Below are 22837 nucleotides of genomic sequence, written 5' to 3' on the forward strand. Positions count from 1 at the left end.
CAAGTTAGGCGAGTCCTAAAAAAGCGGAAAAACCCACAGGGGATTCCCAGAGCCAGGAGCGTCCCAAAGCGAGCCGAAAAGGCCGGGCTGTGTCCTCAAGATGCCAGCCAGGGAGTTTCCAAGGTCAAGGTCGGAGTTCCAGTCCAGAGTCGTCGGAAGATTCAAGGCATGCAGGTGCTGGGGGTTGGACTAGGTTACCCTGGAGGTCCCTTCCAGCTCTATGATTCTAGGTGGAGGCAGGCTGTCGCAGGTGGACACGTGTTGCTTGCACACGGCATTCTTCCAGGGCATGCCTTAAATCCAGCTTGCTTTTTGCTTGGGGATTGCTTCTGCAGCTACCCGGGGCCTGGATCTTGCAAGCAATGCCAGCTCTGCAGGTGAGCTGACCTCCTCCTCTCCTGTAGTGCTGCTCTGAGTGTCTGTCTGCACCTATGAGCAGGAGGAGGGGAGCTGTCAGGGTCTGAGGCCTGACTCATTGCTTCTGGTTGAGCTCTGAGGAGCTCTCAGTGCTGGCAGGAGGGGCCGTGACCCCACCCCCCAAGGCAGCTGTTTTCTACCAGGGAACTGGTCTCTGTCCTCTGGAATTCAGGGGATTCTCTGGTCCTGATCCTTCTCGTGGGGTTACTTTAGGCCTCTGGGACGACATTTTTTCGGTATGCAAAGGCATTCTTGCTGCCTGCCTCCTCCTCCTCCTCCTCCTCCTCCTCCTCCTCCTTTTGCTGGCGGCATTCAAGATTTGGCAGGTCTCCCTGGAGCCACACAGCCCCTTTGTTCTTCTGCCAGCGCAGCCAGGTGAGAAGGAGGAGGCTCCGTCAGGTGTGGGGGAAGCGCCTTGCCCTTGAATGACCCTTCCAGGCTCGAGAGCCTCTGGGCTGCTTTGCGTGTGACAAGTGGCCAGGGAGGTTGCTCCGGAAATGAAGCAGGGGCACCGTGCGCTTCTCCTCTTGCGTGTGGCCCGGGGGTGCTCTCCAAGCGAGAGGCCTTGCATGCGGTCGCATTCCCTGCCCTTCCGCCTCCGGTTTGGTTCTGCCTTCGGAGAGAGGGACACGGGCCTGATTCTATGGTTCAAGGGAACGCTTTTCTTTGTGAGTAGGAGGTGTTTAAAGTGGGGGCCACACGTGAAAGTGGGGTTGGAAGAGAGGAGAAGGTGAGTGCAAGCACGTGCGGTCGGCTCATTCGTAGGGACATGGCCCCTCTGGCTACTGGGGGGTGGGGGTGGGGGGGGGGTAGGTGGACACTTGCAGGTTGGGAAATTCCAGAAGATTTGGGGTGGAGGCTGGAGAGGACAGGGAGGTCTAGAGTCTGCCTTTCAAAGCATCCATTACATACAGGGGAACTGATCTCTGTAGTCTGGGGATGAGCTGTAATTTCAGGGGATCCCCAGATGGCACCCCCTCTCTCTAAGGCCACAAAGACTAGGAACCTGCCGGATAGTGAATGAAGAGGGTCTCAGTGCCCAGCAATTTTTATGTCTGGACATCTGTGCGCATTGGATCACGCAGGGGCACCCAGAGGTTGGTCCCTGTCTCCTTGCTTCTCCTTTCAGATTCATCATGGCCCAGGTTTCGGAAATGAGGACGTTCTATTTCTTGCCAAAGAAACGAGAAATGTCCACTTCTGGGTTTAAGCTGCTCTGAAGGTCAAGATGAAGCGCTCGGTCAGTCCCTCTTCCCCCTTCCTCACAAGGCACTTGGTGTCATCCAGGAATAGGCTGCACCGGAAGGGACCCCCTTCCCCGTAAAGCCAGCAGGCTCCTGTTCTCTGCCGCTGACGGCCTCGTGGCTGTGTGAACTGGGCCAGGCGTGTGTGAGAGAGAGCGGGCGCAGGCCGGGGTGACTCACGGGCGTGTGACCCGGAGGGTGAGTCTCTGTGGCGGTCCCTATTTATAGCCGGCAGGAAACTCCTTCTGCCTCCCTTCGAGGGGCCTGGCCAGCCAAGCGGCTCAACCGGCAGGCCTCGAGGGGAAGGAGAAGGGGAAGAACAGGAGAGAAGCCGGGCTGGGTCAGGCCCTTTCTTGTGTCACCCAGGGGCCGAAAGGAGGTCCCCCAGCGAGGCCTGAACTCCAGAAGCCCTCTCACTGTTGTCCCCCCCAAGCACCAAGGAGGCCGAGCATCCCTGCCCCAGACAGAGTGGTCCACCTAGACCAGGAGTAGTCAAACTGCGGCCCTCCAGATGTCCATGGACTACAATTCCCATGAGCCCCTGCCAGCGAATGCTGGCAGGGGTTCATGGGAATTGTAGTCCATGGACATCTGGAAGGCCGCATTTTGACTACCCCTGATCTACACCTTGTTGGTAAGAGCCACTGATGAACCTCTGTCCAGATGTTTCTCCAGTCCCCTCCTCAAGCTGTCTGTAGCTGTAGTTGCCACCACTTCCTGCGGCAGGGAATCCCACCTGTTAAGGACCCTTTGGGTAATGGAGGCCTTCCTCTGTTCTCTTCTGAGCCTCCTGCTCCTAAATCTCAAGGATTGCCCACCACGTCTCGTATGGTGGGGAAGGGACTTCTCTGTGCCACGCGGCATTTCGTCCGTTTGTTATCATGCCACGCCTTGGTTGTCGTTTCCCTGCGCTAAAGACCCCTGGCCAGCTTCACCTTTCCAGACCCGGGAAGTTGCCCTTTTCTGCATCTTTCCCAGGCTAGAAGGTCTTGGGTGAGGTCGAGTGGTCAGAACTGTACACAGGATTCCACATGAGGTCTCACCCCATTAGGGCATTGGCTGACCTCCCTTTCCTAATAAGTCGGGGCAGGGAAGACCACCTGCTCGTGCGGGGGGGGGAGGGCCGAGACCCTCAGGCCGGCCCCTCTCCTCTCCTTTGCTATAGGAAAGACTCTTGTGCCTAGGGTTGCCAACCTCCAGGTGGTGGGTGGAGCTCTCCTGGGGTTACAATGGATAGAGATTAGTTCACCTTGAAAAAATGGTGTCATCCCCAAACCCCACCCTCCTCGGGCCCTTCCCCTCCCCAAATCTCCAGGTATTTAACAGGCTCAAAGGTGGTTCTTGAACCATAGCCTAAGAGCTGCCCTCTGAAACTACCCAGTGATTAAGAAGCAGTCGTCCTCCTCTCCATGCCACCAGCTGGGTGACCTCGGGCCAGTTTCAGTTCTCCCAGAGCTCTCTCAGCCTCCCCTACCTCCCAGGGCATCTGTTGTGGGGAGAGGAAACCAACTCTTCTTCTTCTTCTTCTTCTTCTTCTTCTTCTTCTTCTTCTTCTTCTTCTTCTTCTTCTTCTTCTTCTTCTTCTTCTTCTTCTTCTTCTTCTTCTTCTTCTTCTTCTTCTTCTTCTTCTTCTTCTTCTTCTTCTTCTTCTTCTTCTTATCATAGAATCATAGAATCATAGAATCATAGAATCATAGAGTTGGAAGGGGCCATACAGGCCATCTAGTCCAACCCCCTGCTCAACGCAGGATTAGCCCTAAACATCCTAAAGCATCCAAGAAAAGTGTGTATCCAGCCTTTGCTTGAAGACTGCCAGTGAGGGGGAGCTCACCACCTCCTTAGGCAGCCTATTCCACTGCTGAACTACTCTGACTGTGAAATCTTTTCCTGATATCTAGCCTATATCGTTGTACTTGAAGTTTAAACCCATTACTGCGTGTCCTCTCCTCTGCAGCCAGCAGAAACAGCATCCTGCCTTCCTCCAAGTGACACCCTTTCAAATACTTAAAGAGGGCTATCATGTCCCCTCTCAACCTCCTTTTCTCCAGGCTGAACATTCCCAAGTCCCTCAACCTCTCTTCATAGGGCTTGGTCCCTTGGCCCCAGATCATCCTCGTCGCTCTCCTCTGTACCCTTTCAATTTTATCTACGTCCTTCTTGAAGTGAGGCCTCCAGAACTGCACACAATACTCCAGGTGTGGTCTGACCAGGGCCGTATACAATGGGACTATGACATCTTGTGATTTTGATGTGATGCCCCTGTTGATATAGCCCAAAATGACGTTCGCCTTTTTACCACTGCATCACACTGCCTGCTCATGTTTAGTTTACAATCCACAAGTACCCCAAGGTCTCGTTCACACACAGTGCTACCTAGAAGCGTATCCCCCATCCAGTAGGCATGCTTTTCATTTTTCTGACCCAGATGCAGAACTTTACACTTATCTTTATTAAATTGCATCTTGTTCTCATTTGCCCATTTTTCCATTGTGTTCAGATCTCGTTGAACTCTGTCTCTATCTTCTGGAGTATTTGCCAGTCCTCCCAACTTGGTGTCATCTGCAAACTTGATTAGTCCCTTCACGCCCTCATCTAGATCATTAATAAATATGTTAAAAAGTACCGGGCCGAGCACCGAGCCCTAAGGTACCCCGCTACTCACCTTTCTCCAGTCTGATGAAACACCATTGACAACAACTCTTTGAGTGCGGTTCTCTAACCAATTCCCTATCCACCTAACGATCTGAAAATCCAGATTGCAGTCCTTCAACTTATCCATCAGAACATCATGGGGAACCTTGTCAAAAGCTTTACTAAAATCCAAGTAAATGACATCAACCGAATTTCCCCGATCCAGCAAACCTGTTACTTGGTCAAAAAAGGAAACCAGGTTGGTCTGGCAGGACCTGTTGGAGACAAATCCATGCTGACTTCCTTGGATCACCAAATTGTCCTCCAGATGTTTGCAGATCGCTCCCTTTAATATCTGCTCCATTATCTTCCCCACAACAGAGGTCAGACTCACTGGTCTGTAGTTTCCCGGGTCATCTTCTTCTTCTTCTTCTTTGTTGTCCTCCTCCTCCCTCTAGTGGACTGACATACTTGTATCTGAGGGAATGTGCATGCACACAAGAGCTCATCTCTTGAACAAAATGTTGTGGATCCTCAAACTTTGTTCTGCCGCTTCCGACCAACATGGTGCCCCCCCCCCCCCGTAGCCCTCCAGTGCTTAGTGCCAGCTTCTGGCCACACAGGGTCACACAGGGCCCCTCCCTTGCTCCAGGTTCTCCTGTGGGAGGCCTTTCACATCATCAACTATCTTAATTCTCCTAAGTGGAGCCGCTGCTGGGGAGTGAACCTGGGACTTTCTGTGTGCCAGGCAGATTCTCTGCCACTGAGCCACAGCCCCTCCGTGACTTCTCCTTCGGCTGATCCTGCACTGAGCAGGGGGCTGGACTAGATGGCCTGTGGGGACCCTTCCCACTCTGTGATTCGTCGTCTTCGTCTTCGTCTTCGTCTTCGTCTTCGTCTTCGTCTTCTTCTTCTTCTTCTTCTTCTTCTTCTTCTTCTTCTTCTTCTTCTTCTTCTTCTTCTTCTTCTTCTTCTTCATCATCTTCATCTTCATCATTTTGAGGCCGGACTGTGAATTTCAGGATTCTTGGTTGATCAGTTCGGAGATCCCTCTAATTTTTTTTATTATTATTATTTTGTTTATTTGCATTTATACACCACCCTCCCTATTGGCCCAGGGTGGCTCACAGGAAACGCTAGGTGAGAAACGGAGTACAAGGTAAGCTTGGCAGCTGTATCAACAATCTTAAAATCACGACGTTCCTTGAATCCTGCAAAGGCCCCTCTAAGTTCCCAGCCACCAACGCTGACCAGAGTCAAATGGAGACTTCCCCCCCTCCATTGCTCAACATGCTTTTTCCTTTGTAATTTATTTAGGAAAATAAGTTTCTGAGAATTAAGACCGGAGTGGGTTGTGTTTGCTGATTGGACGGCACTGCCGTCAGTTAATATTTTTAACTAATTTTAATTTATTTTATTCAGTTTTATTTGTTGTATTGCTATCCTTGCTTGGAGATGGCCCGGCTGGAAACAAACAAATAACCATAACTTGGCGTGTTCAGATAACGTTGATCTCAGTCCCCTTAAGGGAACTCATCTGGATAGGAGGGCCTTCTGGGGGCCTAGTAGATCTTGTCACCGGACACGACCAAATGCCTGGCGGAAGTGTCATAGTTCAGACAGGCCTTGGGGAGCTGACAAGCAGTGCGTGAAGGATGTGGCCCTGCCCTGTGGGTCTCCCTCAGTGTCTGGTATTCAAAGGTAGGCTGCCTGTGTACAGAGAGGCTCTAATGCAAAGCTGCCTCATCTTGCATCAGAGGCTTGGTCCAGTAAGTGTGCAAGTCCACTAGAGCTGAGGTAGTCAACCTGTGGTCCTCCAGATGTTCGTGGACTACAATTCCCACGAGCCCCTGCCAGCATTTGCTGGCAGGGGCTGGTGGGAATTGTAGTCCACGAACATCTGGAGGACCACAGGTTGACTACCCCTGCACTAGAGGAAGGAGAAGGCCAACAAAGACGAAGAGATGGCTTGGGGTTTTAATGTTGTAATTTAGTGGTTTTATGTGTAAACCGCCCCGAGATGACTTGTCATGAGGGAGGGGGCGGTATAGAAGTTCGAAAATAAATAAAATAAGCAAGGCCAGTCTTGTCTATTCAGGCCAGAGGTGGGGCTCTGGGGTCTGAGGCCAAAGTCTTGTACATAAACTACGACCTGCTCTTTGAGTAGGGGATGTCGGGGATCGAACCTGAGACTTCGTGTGTGCCAAGCAAAAGCACTTTGAACTGAGGCCCAGCCCTGCCCAGCCCCTTCCCAAACTGAGCCCTCATGACTCAGAGCCGGTGAGAGATTGTAGCTTTGCGTAATCCACTGCTAGAGCTTTCCTTATGTCCGGGTGTCTAAACCAGTTTGGGGGCTTTCCTGCCCGGGGAGTGGGGAAGTAATTGTGGGTCTGGACACAGTTAGCGAGTCAAATGTGACTTAGAGAGCAGCTTTGCTCCCCGTGGAGCATGCACCAGCTTCTTTCATGGCCTAGAATTAAAAAGGCTCTGCAGGTTTCTTGGAAACCATAGAAACCCTGGCTAAATGCTTCTGCCGAGAGGAACGTAATTTCCTGTTGTGGTCAGGCGGCTACATGTGGGCCGGGAGTTGAGTCATAGGTTTCCAGCACAGGGCGAGTAGGAGAGAGGCCGGCTAGAACGGAAGAACTTGAATTGAGGTTTGTGGTCCTCCCAGGAGAGGATTAACATAAGCCCCAGGGTTTGGGGGACTGAGCTGGGGTCGAAGGGGCATTTAAAACATTTAGGCCTTCCTTACAGGGCACAGGGAAGCTTACAGCACGGTTAAGCTACATAACACAAAATGCAAAACATCAAAACCAGAATTTAAAACAACAGCTCAGGGCTGCTAGGAGGTGTGACCAAGTGCAGCCCTAAATAAAACTGTCTTCAGCTGCATCCCGAAGATCAAAGCTTAGGGGCCAGGCATACCTCCCTGGGGAGATTATTCTGTAAAGGTGGGGCCACCGCCGAAATGGCCCTTTCTTGTGTGCCCACCCAACAAGGTGCTTTTCTTGGTGGGAGAGTCAGGAGGGCCTTTCTGTGTGAGCATAATCCCCAGGCAGGAACATCCCTAGACAGGTCCGATATCCTTTCCCAAACCATGTAGGCTCTAAGGCAGGGGTAGTCAACCTGTGGTCCTCCAGATGTCCATGGACTACAATTCCCATGAATTCCCATGCTGGCAGGGGCTCATGGGAATTGTAGTTCATGGACATCTGGAGGACCACAGGTTGACTACCCCTGCTCTAAGGGTCAAAACCAATGAATTGGACTCAGGAGTAGATTGGTTGCAGACAAGACTATTACCTTCATTCATGGCTAACTGGAAACTCCTTATTGACTTTCTGCATCAAAAAATTTGATTTGATTTGTGGTTTTGAGGTCTAAGGGGAATTTTTTTTTAAATTCTTAGATTGGATTTGATGATATTAGAGGAGATCTTAGAGATTAAAAAAAGAAGAAAGAATTCCTTGGCGGGAATTTTAGAATTATTAAGTAATCTTAGACATGTATTAGTTTGGACTAATTGGTAATTGTATACGTTTTTCTTGACAAGAAAGTTTAACTGGTACCGTTATACTTTATTTTATATTCCCTATCTTTTTTTCTTTTTCATTTTACTTGTTCTTCCCTCTCCCCGCCTGAACTTTTATTGTCTTAAAGCTTTCCATGAAAAATAGAATTAGATTGGTAGCCAGAGTAACTTCTGTAATATCGGGCCTTGTATCTACACCGGCTCCTCCACTGTTAGGACCAATGGTTGTTGGAATTCTAGAAAGTTAAATGCATTGTAGTGGAGAGATCCTGTACATTGAGGAGCAGACGAGATATAAGCAGCCATTCAGAAATAATAACACTGGGCCACTGAGGAAAACAAATAGTTATCCAGACCTCATCTGAGTTCTTGGCACTGTCAAAATAAAGGTTCTCTGAGTTGAGGGAGACACACACCTTAGCTTGTTTCCTTTATGCCCTGGAGGGACAGACTAGATGAAATTAATTCAAATGAAATTCTGTCTATACCTCCGGAAGAAGTTCCTGAAAGTCAGAGCAGTTCCTCAGTGGAACAGGCTTCCTCGGGAGGTGGTGGGTTCTCCATCTTTGGAGATTTTTAGCAGAGGCTGGAGAGCCATCTGATGGAGAGGCTGATTCTGTGAAGGCTCAAGGGGGTGGCAGGTGACAGTGGATGAGCGAGAGGGTTGGGAGTGTCCTGCATAGTGCAGGGGGTTGGACTAGATGACCCAGGAGGTCCCTTCCAACTCTAGGATTCTAAATTCCGTCTAAACCTCCAGAAGAAGTTCCTGACAGTAAGAGCAGTTCCTCAGTGGAACAGGCTTCTTCGGGAGGTGGTGGGTTCTCCAGCTTTGGAGATTTTTAGCAGAGGCTGGAGAGCCATCTGACGGACAGGCTGATTCTGTGAAGGTTCAAGGGGGTGGCAGGTGAAAGAGGGTGAGCGAGAGGGTTGTGAGTGTCCTGCATAGTGCATGGGGTTGGACTAGATGACCCAGGAGGTCCCTTCCAGATCTATGATTCTATCGCTACATGCAGCTGGTGGGTCTTTCATCTGTTCACCCACCTGGAGGCAAACCTGCCTGACCTCCAGCTGCCCCGCAGAGCTGTAAGGAGACCCCGAGAGGGGACCGCATGCTGTTTGTAAGCAGACTTCTCTGATGGTCTCCCCTTGCTGCTGTAAGGCAACTGACATATGCTCTTCTCTTTTTCTTCTCGTAGTGGTAGCTGCCATTTTGGACCCCAGAAGCCCCATCCAAGACAGAGGGATGAACTGAAGCCCAGCGGCCCCTCGCTGCCCCTCCTGGCCGGGCTCCCTGTCGGCCATGGCCGAGGGGACGTCCCTGCTCATGTCCGAGTGGCTGAGGGCCCTCCACCTGGACCAGTACGTCGAGAACTTTGAGCGGAAGGACCTGTGGCGCGTCATGGACTGCCAGCACTTGACCGACGAGGCCCTGACCCGGCTGGGGATCCTCCTGCCCGGACACCGCAAGCGCATCCTCTCCGGGCTCCTGAAGGCTTTCACCGAGTCTCTGCCCGCCGTGGGGTGCCCAGAGCTCCCGCCGAGGAGGCCGGTGCCCAGGAAACGCAACATCTTCCGCAACAACGTCGGCCCTGCAGCTCCGTCTCCCCAACAAAGCGACTCGGGAGTAGCGGATGGTGAGAAACCGGCCCCTCAGCGAGAGTCTGAGACCCTCCACCTCGTCCCGCCGCCGATCCCTCCCAGGGTGGGGTGCAGACCCCCGGTGAAGTTCTCCTCGCCTGCCCCCCCGGAATCCGCTTTGCCCGAATCACCTCCGCTGTTGGATTTGTCGTCTCCCTCGCTGTCCCCGCAGCTGTCCGGAGGTCGGGTGAGCCCAGACGGGGGGCTTCCGGAAGAGGCAAGGAAGCACCTTCTGCCCCCTTTGCCCACCAAACGGCACCAGCTGGCAAGCAAGCCCCCCTCCCTGACGGCTCCCCCCCTGCCGCTACGGCCTCCCACCCTGCCACCCAGGCCCGCCGTATACCCGAAGTCAACCCCCGGGTGAGTTTTACATTTGTGATGCATATATTTTTCTTCTTTTGTGGAAACAAAGGAATAGAATAAAGGTCGAGGACAATCAGGGGCCTGAAGAAAGGTGGAGGGACCTGGGAAGGCTGAGAGGGGGCAGGAGGGCTCTCTGGAAGGGTCTGAAAGGATGTCCCTTGGAGGAGGACAAGGAAAGGTGGACAATCACAGTAATGGGCTTAACCTACGTGTAGATTGGTACCTGTTGGATCTCGGGGGTGGGGGATTCACAGTGAATAGATCAGCCGTGGAAGGGGCTTCCTCAGGAGGTAGGGAGATCCCCCTCACTGGCCGTCTTCAAGCAGCGGCTGGACAGATCCTTCTCCTGGATGCTGGAGGCTGGTCCTGCCTTGAGCAGGGGGTGGGACTAGATGGCCTCTATAGCCCCTTCCCACTCTAGGATTGTAGGAGTCTAGTCCAGCCGTGGAAGGGGCTGCCTAAGGAGGTGGGGAGCTCCCCCTCACTGGCCGTCTTCAAGCAGCGGCTGGACAGATCCTTCTCCTGGATGCTTGAGGCTGATCCTGCACTGAGCAGGGGGTGGGACTGGATGGCCTGCATGGCCCCTTCCCACTCTAGGATTCTAGGAGTCTAGTTCAGCAGTGGAAGGGGCTGCCTAAGGAGGTGGGGAGCTCCCCCTCACTGGCCGTCTTCAAGCAGCGGCTGGACAGATCCTTCTCCTGGATGCTTGAGGCTGATCCTGCACTGAGCAGGGGCTGGACTAGATGGCCTGCATGGCCCCTTCCCACTCTAGGATTCTAGGAGTCTAGTTCAGCAGTGGAAGGGGCTGCCTCAGGAGGTGGGGAGCTCCCCCTCACTGGCCGTCTTCAAGCAGCGGCTGGACAGATCCTTCTCCTGGATGCTGGAGGCTGATCCTGCACTGAGCAGGGGGTGGGACTAGATGGCCTGCATGGCCCCTTCCCACTCTAGGATTCTAGAAGTCTAGTTCATCTATGGAGGGGCTGCCTCAGGAGGTGGGGAGCTCCCCCTCACTGGCTGTCTTCAAGCAGCGGCTGGACAGATCCTTCTCCTGGATGCTGGAGGCTGATCCTGCACTGAGCAGGGGGTGGGACTAGATGGCCTCCATGACCCCTTCCCACTCTAGGATTCTAGGAGTCTAGTTCAGCAGTGGAATGGGCTGCCTAAGGAGGTGGGGAGCTCCCCCTCACTGGCCGTCTTCAAGCAGGGGCTGGACAGATCCTTCTCCTGGATGCTGGAGGCTGATCCTGCACTGAGCAGGGGGTTGGACTAGATGGCCTGCATGGCCCCTTCCCACTCTGGGATTCTAGGAGTCTAGTTCAGCAGTGGGATGGGCTGGCTAAGGAGGTGGGGAGCTCCCCCTCACTGGCTGTCTTCAAGCAGTGGCTGGACAGATCCTTCTCCTGGATGCTTGAGGCTGATCCTGCACTGAGCAGGGGGTGGGACTAGGTGGCCTGCATGGCCCCTTCCCACTCTATGGTTTATTTCTTTGATATATTATTTAGGGATTTCTGTCAGGGGAAGGCCTCCACCTCTATGCCCTGTTGTTCCTCCAGGGGAACTAGACAATTACCATGTGAGACGAGACCTCTCCCCACAGTCTTTCTCAGGGCTTCTCGGTGGTGGCTCCGGCCGTGTGGAACAAGCTCTGTGATGCCACCTGTGCTCTGCAGCATGCGTTTCGTTTCTGTGGGACTGACAAGGCTGGATTGTTCGGCTTGGCTTGTTGTGTTACTCAGATGCTCTTGGCCGGCGTGACGGTGACTCATATTTTTTTACACATCTTATTTGATTTTGTTGGATTTTTGCTTATTTTTTATGAAGTGTTTTATAAGTCTCTGCAAGACCACCTGGTTGAGCAGAGATGAAAAAAATATAATACCAGATTGAAATTCCTGGGCAGGAACGTCTGGTAGGTCCCTCCCAACTCTGGGATTGCATAATGGTCCTTCAGGTAGCTCAGTCCCAGGCCGCGGAAGGTTTTAAAGGTGAAAAACGATCCCCTTGAACTGGACTCATAGAGGGTCAGTAGCCAGTGCAGTTGCTGTCGTATCAGCTGGAGGCATTCTGCTACAGCTGCAGCTTCCGAATAGTCTTCAAGGGTAGCCCCAACTGGAGTGCATGGCAGTAGTCCACTTCTTATGGAGAGCCAGCTTGGTGTAGTGGTTAGGAGTGCGGACTTCTAATCTGGCAAGCCAGGTTCGATTCTGTGCTCCCCACATGCAGCCAGCTGGGTGACCTTGGGCTCGCCACGGCACTGATAAAACTGTTCTGACTGAGCAGTGATATCAGCGCTCTCTCAGCCTCACCCACCCCACAGGGTGTCTGTTGTGGGGAGAGGAATGGGAAGGCGACTGGAAGCCGCTTTGAGCCTCCTTCGGGTAGAGAAAAGCGGCATATAAGAACCAACTCTTCTTCTTCTTCAGTAATCTCAGGGCTCTCTCAGCCTCTCCTCCCTCACAGGGTGTCTGTTGTGGGGAGAGGAAGGAAGCCACTTTGAGCCTCCTTCGGTTAGGGAAAAGCGGCATATAAGCACCAACTCTTCTTCTTTTCATGTTTCATCTCTTGCCACAAGACTTGTCGTTCTGTTTGCCTTCTGTTCTTGGGGCGCTGTGTTGGTGGAGCTTCCTGAAAACCTTTTTCTGTCTTTTGGAGAGGGCAGGGATGCTCAGAGCACCGTGTGATGGGGCCTGATGTGAATTAGGCCCTCATCCCCCAAGGGAACGGCCTCAGTCAGAACCGGAGCGGTCAACTGCCAGACAACAAAAGGAGCTCTTCCTACGCCCGACAGAGAGCCCTTTATAATGTTCCGTGCGCTTCATGCACATAATCTCAGGAATGGAAAAGCGTTAGAAAAGAGGCAACTGAACCGTGCTCAAGGCATAACGAGGCACTTTCTCTAAGAGGGTGTTTCTTTTTTTAAGGAATAAAAATGACTAAGGGAAAGGGGACATACAGGGAGCTCCAGATAGAACTGAGGAGAAACAGGGTCAGGGCAGGCAAAAGGAATTCCTCGTCCCAGGAGTGGTGGCACGGTGGGATTCCGTAGCCTGTGTAGGTAAAGCAGTTACTGATTTATTTTTTATTTATTTATCTTTGAATTTATATACCGCTGCTCGCGGCGGCTTACAATAAAACAATAAAATACAATAACCCTTCAAGCCCCTTAATGTATAATTTGTTTAAGGATTAAGACATTTAAATATTAAAAGATGGCGATATAATCCGAGCTCTCTCGTCAGGAGCAAGAGCAAACTAACCAACACGAAGGGGTCCTCCGTTGGAAACACCAAGACCCCACCCTGGCGGGAGAGCTCCGTCTTGCAGGCCCTGCGGAAAGCTGACAACTCCAACAGGGCCCGTAGGTCTTCAGGGAGGTCATTCCACCAGGTTGGGGCCAGGATTGAAAAGGCCCCGGCCTGGGTCGAGGCCAGGTGAATGTCTCGGGGGCCCAGGACAACCAGCAAGTTCATACCTGCATAGCAAAGTACCCTGCGGGGGGCATAAGCAGATAAGCGGTCCCGCAGATAGGTAGGGCCCAAGGCGAGGGAGTGGGGCTTGTGTGGGGCTCTGAAGGTTTGGGAAAGCAGTATGGTTGGAGTCACCGGGAAAGGAGTTTGGGGCTGAGGCAAGGCTCACACTGGGAAGGCCTGGTGTTTAGGGCCACCTCTTCGCCATTCCCCTTCAAAAGAGGGAGACGAAGGAGACCGGAGACCTTTCTGGTGACTCAGAGGGCGGAAGAGATCTCTGGCTGCGTCTCCCGCCTGAGCAGTTCTCGGTTTCTTGCTGCCATCTAGTTTTGGATGCGTTCAACTGCATGCCGGACGCTAGAATTGTGGGGAGACGAGGGAAGGGAAGGGAAAGGAAGTTGCAAGAGGTTTTTTGGGATTCTCCTCGAGGAAAGAATTGGGGAAAGGCCCGGGTGTGCAGCAGGCCATGGCTCAGTCAGTTTGCTTGCCGACCTCCAGGTAGGAAACAGGGAAGCCGACAAATGGGCTAGGCCCGTAAAGTCAATAAACAAAGTCTTGTTTTATTCCAAAAATAAAGGATGCTAGAACGCAGACCGGTTATTAGGCATTTTTAAATCTGTTTTCTTCAGGGGCAAATCAACTAGAAATATTGCAGAGAAATTTTTCAACTCCCCTACAAACTTAACACCGAAGTTAAAAAGTCTTCAAAAAATCACCTATAATAGTTATTTCATAGAATCATGGAATCCTAGAGTGGGAAGGGACCTCCTGGGCCATCTAGTCCAACCCCCTGCACTATGCAGGACACTCCCAACCCTCTCGCTCATCCCCTGTCACCTGCCACCCCCTTGAGCCTTCACAGAATCAGCCTCTCCGTCAGATGGCTCTCCAGCCTCTGCTTAAAAATTTCCAAAGACGGAGAACCCACCACCTCCCGAGGAAGCCTGTTTATTTATTTAATACTTTGATTTTTATGCCACCCCTCTCCGGATGGTCTCAGGGTGGCTCACATCTGTGAATGAAAGATCCCATACAAGAATGTAAAATGAAAATACATTAAAACTGATTCATATCCTTTCTCCACCACCCTGACAAACCTGTCAGGGTTAAGATGTCCAGTTAGAAGAAGAAGAAGAAGAAGAGTTGGTTCTTATATGCCGCTTTCCCCTACCCGAAGGAGGCTCAAAGCGGCTTACAGCCGCCTTCCCATTCCTCTCCCCACAACAGACACCCTGTGGGGTGGGTGAAGCTGAGAGAGCCCAGGTTACTGACCAGGCGCAGAGTGGAGGAGGTTGTGGGTCCGGCCGGGGACCCTGTTGGGTGGCGACGGTCAGCCCAGACCGCAACCAGGTGCCTGGCGGAAGAGTACCGTCTTGCAGGCCTTCCGGAATCTTGATAATAGAATCGTATTCCAAGTAGTTTGGGAGACAAGCGGGTGTGGCAGCTGTCTCCCAGTCGCTTACCAGGCTGCTTTTTGCCCTGCTTTGTTTTTGGAATAGAAGAGGACTTCATTTATTGAGTTTACCTGGGTTGCCTGTTTGGCGGCTCCCTGGATGCCTTGCCCTCCCACAAGGCATCTTCTCTGTAACTTCCGGGTGGGACCCAGAGATCTCCTGGCATTGTACACCGTCTCCAAATAGCAGAGAAAATATGACAGCTTGGGAGACAGGGGTGCTCTCTGCTGTTGTGACCCTTGGCGAGATCCTTCAGCTCCCCCAAGGCATCTGTCCCTCCCCAAATCTCTAGGACATTCCCCATCCTAGATCTGGGTAACCCCCTCCCCATCCTGTCTCCAGCTCATCATCTCCTATTAAGGGGTCTTCTGCAGTGGAGGTTAAGGAAGGGCTGAGACCTGCCCCCCCCACTCCCCCAGACCAGCAGCTCTGAGCCGGGGGTCCAAGGGGCTTGTTGGGACGGGCCAGGGCCTGTGGAAAGGAACCAGATTGACTTGCATATGTTTACTCACATTATTTATTTCCCAACATCCTCCCTCAAAATCAACGCTGATTACTGTGATTAAGTCAAGGCAATCAGCAAGATCTAGGGTTGCCAGCCTCTAGCAGACACCTGGAGATCTCTTTCTTTTGTAGTTTGGTGTGTGTGGTTAAGAGTGGCGGCTTCTAATCCGGAGAGCCAGGTTTGATTCCCCGCTTCTCCATATGCAGCCACCTGGGTGACCTTGGGCCAGTCACAGTTCTGATAGTGCTGTTCTGACTGAGCAGTCCTGTCGGAGCTCTCTCAGACTCACCTCCCTCACAGGGTCTCCGTTGCTGGGGAGAGGGAGGGAAAGGGATGGCAAGTCGCCCCGAAACTTCCTTGAGCAGTGAAAAGCGGGAGATAAAAACCAACTCTTCTTCTTCTGACAGAGAGAAGGTCCCCTGAAGAAAAGGGGTGCTTTGGAGGGAGGGCTGTACCCTTCTGGGATCCCTCCCCTCGGTTGGCTGAGACCAGGCGGGAAGGAAGTTTAATTAATAATGTATTTATTCATTATATATTTATTGACCGCCCTCTCCGAAGACTCAGGGCAGTTCACAAAAAAAATAAATAAAATATTATAATAATAAATAATAATCTTTACACCACTCTGCGGGAGCGGTATAAATAAAGCAGTAAGGGGTGTGGGGGTGGGCTCAGTCCAGGATGGGGAAGATAACCCATTGGCCCCCTGCCCCCGGACTGACCAGTCAGGAGGCGCAAAGCACCTCCTGACCCACCCACCCCCCAACATGGGCCACCTTCGGCCCACAGCTGCCATTACGCGGCTGCCTGTTCTACAGGACAGATCTCTCAGCCCCCCCCCTACCTCCCAGGGTGTCCAATGTGGGGAGAGGCAGGGAAGGCGATTGTAAGCTGCTTTGAGACTCATCCGGGTGCTGAAAAGCAGGTTACAAAGCCACCCAGGTTACAAAGCCACCCAGCTCCTCGAGAGCCAGTTTGGTGTAGTGGCTAGGAGTGTGGACTTCTAATCTGGCATGCCGGGTTCGATTCTGCGCTCCCCCACATGCAGCCAGCTGGGGGACCATGGGCTAGTCACAGCACTGATCAAACTGTTCTGACTGAGCAGGAATATCTCTCAGCCTCACCCACCCCACAGGGTGTCTGTTGTGGGAAGGCGACTGTAAGCCGCTTTGAGCCTCCTTCGGGTAGAGAAAAGCAGCATCTAAGAACCAACTCTTCTTCTTCTTCTTCTTCTTCTTCTTCTTCTTCTTCTTCTTCTTCTTCTTCTTCTTCTTCTTCTTCTTCTTCCTCTTCCTCTTCCTCTTCCTCCTCCGTCTGTGCTTGTAGCCGCCACTGAAGTTCACATGTTCGCTACTGTTTGGGTACAGAAGGGCTTCCTTGTATATGTTGTACGCTTACTGCTCATTAATTTCCTTGTGAGGGACAGGAAAAAGTCATTCTTCCTCTTCTCTCCCCCTGCATGACTGAGTCCCTTCCACTTGTGCAATCCTGGTTTTTCCCCATTCTGGCTGCCTTCAATAGCTTCTGCTCTGCTGCCGGGGCATGAGTTGTTTTTTAACAGAATTAACTGCTGGTTTTATCTGTCCTGGGGTTTTATAGTTTGTCCTGGCACCGGGGTTTATTGTTTACCCAAACTTCTAGCCAGTTTATACACGTCACTCTGCCTGCCCGCGGCTTCGTTAACTCCTCAGGAGGTGGGGTGAGAATGCATCTTCTGATTAAATAAAAGGGGAGTTGGATCTCATGCAGCTCCCATTCATTTGGGTGTGTGTGTCTGTGTGTGTGTGTGTGTATGGGGTGGGGGCTTATTCAGGAGAACTTATGCATATCTGAGGGACTGCCCCTCCTGTGTTCCCTGAGGAATTTTACATTCAGAGAGGCAGAGGCCTGCCCCTGAGAAGACCCTCTGAAGAGCCCCCCCTCCCCAAATGGGCCTGGAGGGGCCCCGGGTGGGCGTGCCCACAGCTCTGCTTCCCAACCCTATTCTGCCCTATGGTGCCCCTCCTGGGGTTTCTCGAAGCCTCAAGGATGTTTCTGGGGTTTCTCAATGACAGAAAAGTTGAGACAGGCAGCTTTGGAGGGCTGAGAGGCCAAGGAGATCCTGAGCTTCACGCCTAGTAGCCACTGATGGGTGTATTCCCCTGGCATCTGTCTAAGCCCCTTTGGGGCCATCCCCGCATCCTGGGGCAGCAACCCCCTCATTCGGATCACGATTAGGGCCCAGTCCCTCCTGCCCTCCTGCCCCCTGGCATCTCAGGCACCTGGCAGCCCGAGGTCTGGGGGAGGGGAGGGGAAATGCCCCCTTGTTGTCCGGTCTCTCCACCTTCTAGCCCCTGCCCTAAGAAAATCAAGAGTCCGGCCGGGCACCTTTAAGGGCCACCAAGATTGAGTGTGTGCGGAAGGGGGCCTGCACTCGAAAGCTCCCGCCTGCAATCAAGGTGCCCGGCTGGACGCGGATTGTGTTGTGCCGCTTGAGACCCCCACCCTGCGCCCTGTCCTGCCTTGAGCGCTCGCGGGGCTCCCCTGCAGGGGCCCGGAGCCTTCGCCCCCCCCGGCCCCCCCGGATGGACGCGCGGCCAGGCTAGCGGGGCGGTCCGGGGCAGGAGGGGCCGTGGGCGGGCCAGGCGGGCAGGCAGGCAGGCGGGCGGGCGGGGAGGGGGGGTGCGGCTTCCCTTGCCAGCCGCGCGGCCGAGCCGAGCTCTCTGGCCGTCCGGCGGCTCTGCGTGGTCCGGAGGCGCCTCGGCGGCCCCTTTTTGCACGGGCCCGGCGGCTGCTCGGCGCCCTCCTCGCCCTCGCCCTCGCCCTCGCCCTCGGCGGCGTCGGGGCTGCGGAGGAGCTGCAGGAAGCCCCGGCAGGAAGCGGAGCGCGCAACGCGAGCGCAGCCGCCCCTTCTCCGCGCCGAGGCGGAGGGCGCTGGGCAGGACGGGGCGAGGGGCTGCCCCTCCTCCTCCTCCTGCTGCGGGCAGGAGAGCCGCCTCCGTCCCCCTGCGCGGGGTCTGCGCGGAGCCCTCGGGGAGCGGCAGCCTCCTCCAGCGGCGGTGAGTCCGGCTCCGGCGCGGAGTTCGCCAAGGGGCCCCGAGGAGGCTCCTGCGGAAGGGCCCTTGGGGCACGGGTAGTCCAACTGCGGCCCCTCCAGAGGTCCATGGACTACCATTCCCAGGAGCCCCTGCCAGCGAATGCTGGCAGGGGCTCATGGGAATGGTAGTCCATGGACCTCTGGAGGGCCGCAGTTGGACTAGCCCTGGGCTGGGGGCTTCGGCGGGCAGGCAGGCAGGCCGGGGCCCTTGGGGGCTCTCCTGGGGCCTCCCATCCTTTAGAAGGGCGTGGGGGGGGAATGTGGGTCTCTGGGTGAGGAGCTCGGGAATTGAGATTTGGGGACGGTTTGGGACCCCCGCAAGGGATATAGAGGGTCTTCATTCATTCCCAGCCTCTGGAGTTGCCGTTTCCTCCAGGACAACGAATCTCTGTACACCAAGGACTCCAGGGGGGTCTCCAGGCCGTACCTGGAGTTGGCAACGGTAATGTGAGCATGCATGGAGAGGTGGTCCTGGGTTTTCCCTAGGAGAGGTCAAAGGATCACCATCTTCAGAGTCCTGAGGGGCCGTCATTAGGGAAGATGGAGCAGACTTGTCTTCTGCTGCCCCAGGGAGACGGACCAGAACCAGTGAGATGACAGGAATTCAGAAGAATTTGGGGCTAATCATACAGAAATTTCTGACAGAGGTTCTTCAGTGGAACAGGCTTCCCTGGGAGGTGGTGGGTTCTCCTTCTTTGGAAGTTTTTCAGCAGAAACTAGAGTGTCATCTGGCAGAAATGCTGATTTTAAGAGTTTAGGCAGATGGGGAGTGGGTGGGCAGGAAGGGATGGGCCAGGGTTTGTCTCTTGTGGCCCTTCCTTGCCTACCCAGGGAATTGCTGATCTCCACTGTAGGATGGGAGGTGAATTCCCTCCGGGCCAGGCTGGACTCTGGAGGTTTTTGGTGGGGAGCATGAAGCTGAGGTCGCTGTGGGTGGGCAGGTAGTTGTGAGATCCTGCCTTCTGCAGGGGGTTGGACTAGATGACCCTGGGAGTCCCCTGCCACTCTGTGATTCTAGAACTGAGAGCCAGCATGACATAGTATGTGATAATGATGAGGGTTTCTGACTAGGCAGTGGGAGGGCCCAGGTTCAGATTTCTCCACTATGAAGCTGACAACCTGTTCCGCCTCGCAGGATTGTTGTGTGGACAAATTAGATAATTGTGATCCATCAGGCCACTGATAATACATCAGCTGTCACCATCCATGCATCCTACCCTTCTTAATAGTGAATAGATTTTTAAGTCATTTTTTGTAAAATGTTATTTCAATGTTATTTATTATATTTTTCTTTACTGTTTTTATTTGGTGTACTAAATACAAGCTGAGCCCCACTCAGAGAAGAGGGAGTAGGATATTTATTTTACTTATTTTATTCATTTACCACCCCTCTCTGTAAAACTGTATCTAAATTTGGGGGGCAGGAATCCTCTGGAGAAAAACAAACGTTAAGATTCTCTATCCTCCTACTGATGGCCTCAAAGCAAGCTATAAATAAGAAAAAAAGGGGAAAGTAACACACAAAAAATTGAATCAAAAACCAAAATGGTTAAAGAACAGTAAACGTGCATCAAAATACATTTGGTCCTTGTTTCTGATCTTAAGTGTTGACTGTACGTTCAGGCTATTATTAAGGCCTTATAGCGATTTTAACTTTTTTTGTAATAAATAGAAGTTGGTTTTTATACTTCAAGTGGCTTACAACTGCCTCCCCGTCCTCTCCCCACAACAGACACCTTATGAGGGAGGTGGGTTTGAGAGAGCTCTGACAGAACTGTCCTGTATAACAGCTCTAACAGGACTGTGACTGGCCCAAGGTGGCTGCATGTGGAAGAGCAGGGAGTCAGACCTGGCTTGCCAAATTTGAAGCTGCCACTCTTAACCAGTACACCACGCTGAAAATACCTGTATTTTCATATATTTTTGAATATTCTTACTATTCCTATACATTGCATTTCTAACATCAGGCTGCCTGCCTACATTCCTTTGACCTGAAGCCATTTCATCTTTCTCATTTGTGCCAAGGATGGTTAGAATTCAGGCACGAGAGGATGACCAGGGCAGGCATCTAGTGTCCGGTAGGCACGGTTTAATTTGCAACCCTGAATCCTGCGTGGGAGATCCGTGGGCCTGGATCCAGCCTCTGCTCCCAACATTTTGGTTCCTGGCTGTGCTGGTCCATTTGTGAAAAGGGGAGAGAGAAAAAGTTGCCCAGCCTAAGGAAAAGAAAAGTTCTTGTGTCTCGACGTTGCCTCCAGACAGACCCCCTCAGCTCCTCATCTCTCCCCCTTCCGTACTGAAAGGGCCTTTCTGTTCCCTTTTTAGCCTTTGCTGACCTCATTCTGCCACGACCCCCTCCCCTTTTGGGGGTTTCCCCCCTCCTCACAGCATTCCTCCTCCCCATCCCCCATTTAGGGTAGTCGTTCTGGAAAGATTGTGCTCAAAGCAGGTGTGGTGGCCGCGTGGACAGAAAGATGCAGGATCGTGACCTTCCTGGCCCCGCTGGGTGCAGTTTCCCCTCCCTCCATCACTCCCCTCCGGCATTCTTTTCTTCCCCACTAACACTGGGTCTTTTGGGAAGGGGGGAATTGGTGGTCGGTCGGTAGCGCATTGCTCCAGGCTCTGATCTGGGTTGCCCAGGCTAGCGTGATCTCGTAGGAGCTAAGCAGGGTCTGCCATGGTGAGAGTTTGGCTGGGAACCCACCAGGAACCCACCAGGGAAGTCCAGCATCAGTAGGACAAAACCAGAGTCCAGTGGCACCTTTAAGACCAACAAAGATTTATTCAAGGTGGGAGCTTTCGAGTGCATGCACAGAGTGCGCTTGAAAGCTCATGCCTGGAATAAACCTTTGTTGGTCTTCAAGGTGCCACCGGACTCTGGTTTTGTTGGGCTGCTTCGGACAGACCAACACGGCGACCCATTTGCATATTAGTAGGTAAAGGCACCTCTGTCTGTCTCTTTTCCTGACCTGGATGGCTCAGGCTAGCCTGATCTTCACAAGCTAAGCAGGGTCAGCCCTGGTGAGGACTTGGAGACCAGCACGGAAGGCCAGGGTGGCTCTGCAGAGGAAGGGAACCGCAGAGTCTGTTGGACACCAACCCTACTGCTTCCTCTCCTCCTTTGTGCCATATTTATGGCAAGGAGACCTACAGGTGCCTTTTCTACATTGCCTCTGAAGCCAGGAGATTTTCTGCAGTTTTCGGAGTGGCTGCAGTAAAAGAACCGGAGGCATCGGTAACTGACTCTTGCCCCTTGCGAATCCGTGCCAAATGCGTCTCTGAAATCAGGGACACCCAGAGTATGGATGGGGCTTGGAACTTGCTTGTTGCTGCAGTCAAGTTGAGAACCCAAAGAGGTTGAGAAACCTCCCACTTTAGATGATGTCACTATGTCACATTCGAATTTTATTTACGGAGCTCAAATACATAAAAATGTTAAAACCAATAAAAATAGCAGGGAGTGGCATTTTCCCATAGGTCACACATAAATTAGTGTTATCTTAAGAAGTTCCCGATGGTCAGAGCGGTTTCTCAGTGGAACAGTCTTCCTCGGGAGGTGGTGGGTTCTCCATCTTTGGAGATTTTTTAAGCAGAGGCTGGAGAGCCATCTGACGGAGAGGCTGATTCTGTGAAAGCTCAAGGGGGTGGCAGGTGACAGTGGATGAGCGAGAGGGTTGGGAGTGTCCTGCACAGTGCAGGGGGTTGGACTAGATGACCCAGGAGATCCCTTCCAACTCTGGGATTCTAAATTCCGTCTAAACCTCCGGAAGAAGTTCCTGACAGTCAGAGTGGTTTCTCAGGGGAACAGGCTTCCTTGAGAGGTGGTGGGTTCTCCATCTTTGGAGATTTTAAGCAGAGGCTGGAGAGCCATCTGACGGAGAGGCTGATTCTGTGAAGGCTCAAGGGGGTGGCAGGTGACAGTGGGTGAGCGAGAGGGTTGTGAGTGTCCTGCATAGTGCAGGGGGTTGGACTAGATGACTCAGGAGGTCCCTTCCAACTCTAGGATTCTGTGTTTCTTAATTCCATCTATACATCTGGAAGAAGTTCCTGACAGTTAGAGCGGTTTCTCAGTGGAACAGGCTTCCTCGGGAGGTGGTGGGTTCTCCATCTTTGGAGATTTTGAAGCAGAGGCTGGAGAGCCATCTGATGGAGAGGCTGATTCTGTGAAGGCTCAAGGGGGTGGCAGGTGACAGTGGATGAGCGATTGGGATGTGAGTGCCCTGCATAGTGCAGGGGGTTGGACTAGATGACCCAGGAGGCCCCTTCCAACTCTAGGATTCTATGATTGATTCTATGCCAAAAGGTGGTGTTGGAGGTTTTTAAGCAGAGGCTGGATTGCCATCTGACGGAGAGGCTGATTCTGTGAAGGCTCAAGGGGGTGGCAGGTGACAGTGGGTGAGCGAGAGGGTCGTGAGTGTCCTGAATAGTGCAGGGGATTGGACTAGATGCCTGAAGAGGAAGTGCTCTGCAAAACTGGAAAGTCCACATATTTCCATAACAAAAGGCA

At 52.8% G+C, this 22837-nt stretch overlaps 1 protein-coding gene across 1 annotated transcript in view; it reads left to right on the plus strand.

Annotated features, from left to right (window-relative positions):
• ARAP1 (ArfGAP with RhoGAP domain, ankyrin repeat and PH domain 1) overlaps positions 1-22837 on the plus strand; it is a 123023-nt gene that overhangs the window by 21614 nt on the left and 78572 nt on the right. Inside the window, exons 3-5 of the mRNA XM_077344153.1 lie at positions 9024-9825; positions 11426-11585; positions 17784-18292. Coding sequence (XP_077200268.1) covers positions 9128-9825; positions 11426-11585; positions 17784-18292 — 1367 coding nt within the window. The 5' untranslated portion in view covers positions 9024-9127. The remainder of the gene's footprint in view (positions 1-9023; positions 9826-11425; positions 11586-17783; positions 18293-22837) is intronic.

This window comes from Paroedura picta, chromosome 6 (genome assembly GCF_049243985.1).
Source record: "Paroedura picta isolate Pp20150507F chromosome 6, Ppicta_v3.0, whole genome shotgun sequence".
In the NCBI taxonomy this organism is placed as follows: domain Eukaryota; kingdom Metazoa; phylum Chordata; class Lepidosauria; order Squamata; family Gekkonidae; genus Paroedura; species Paroedura picta.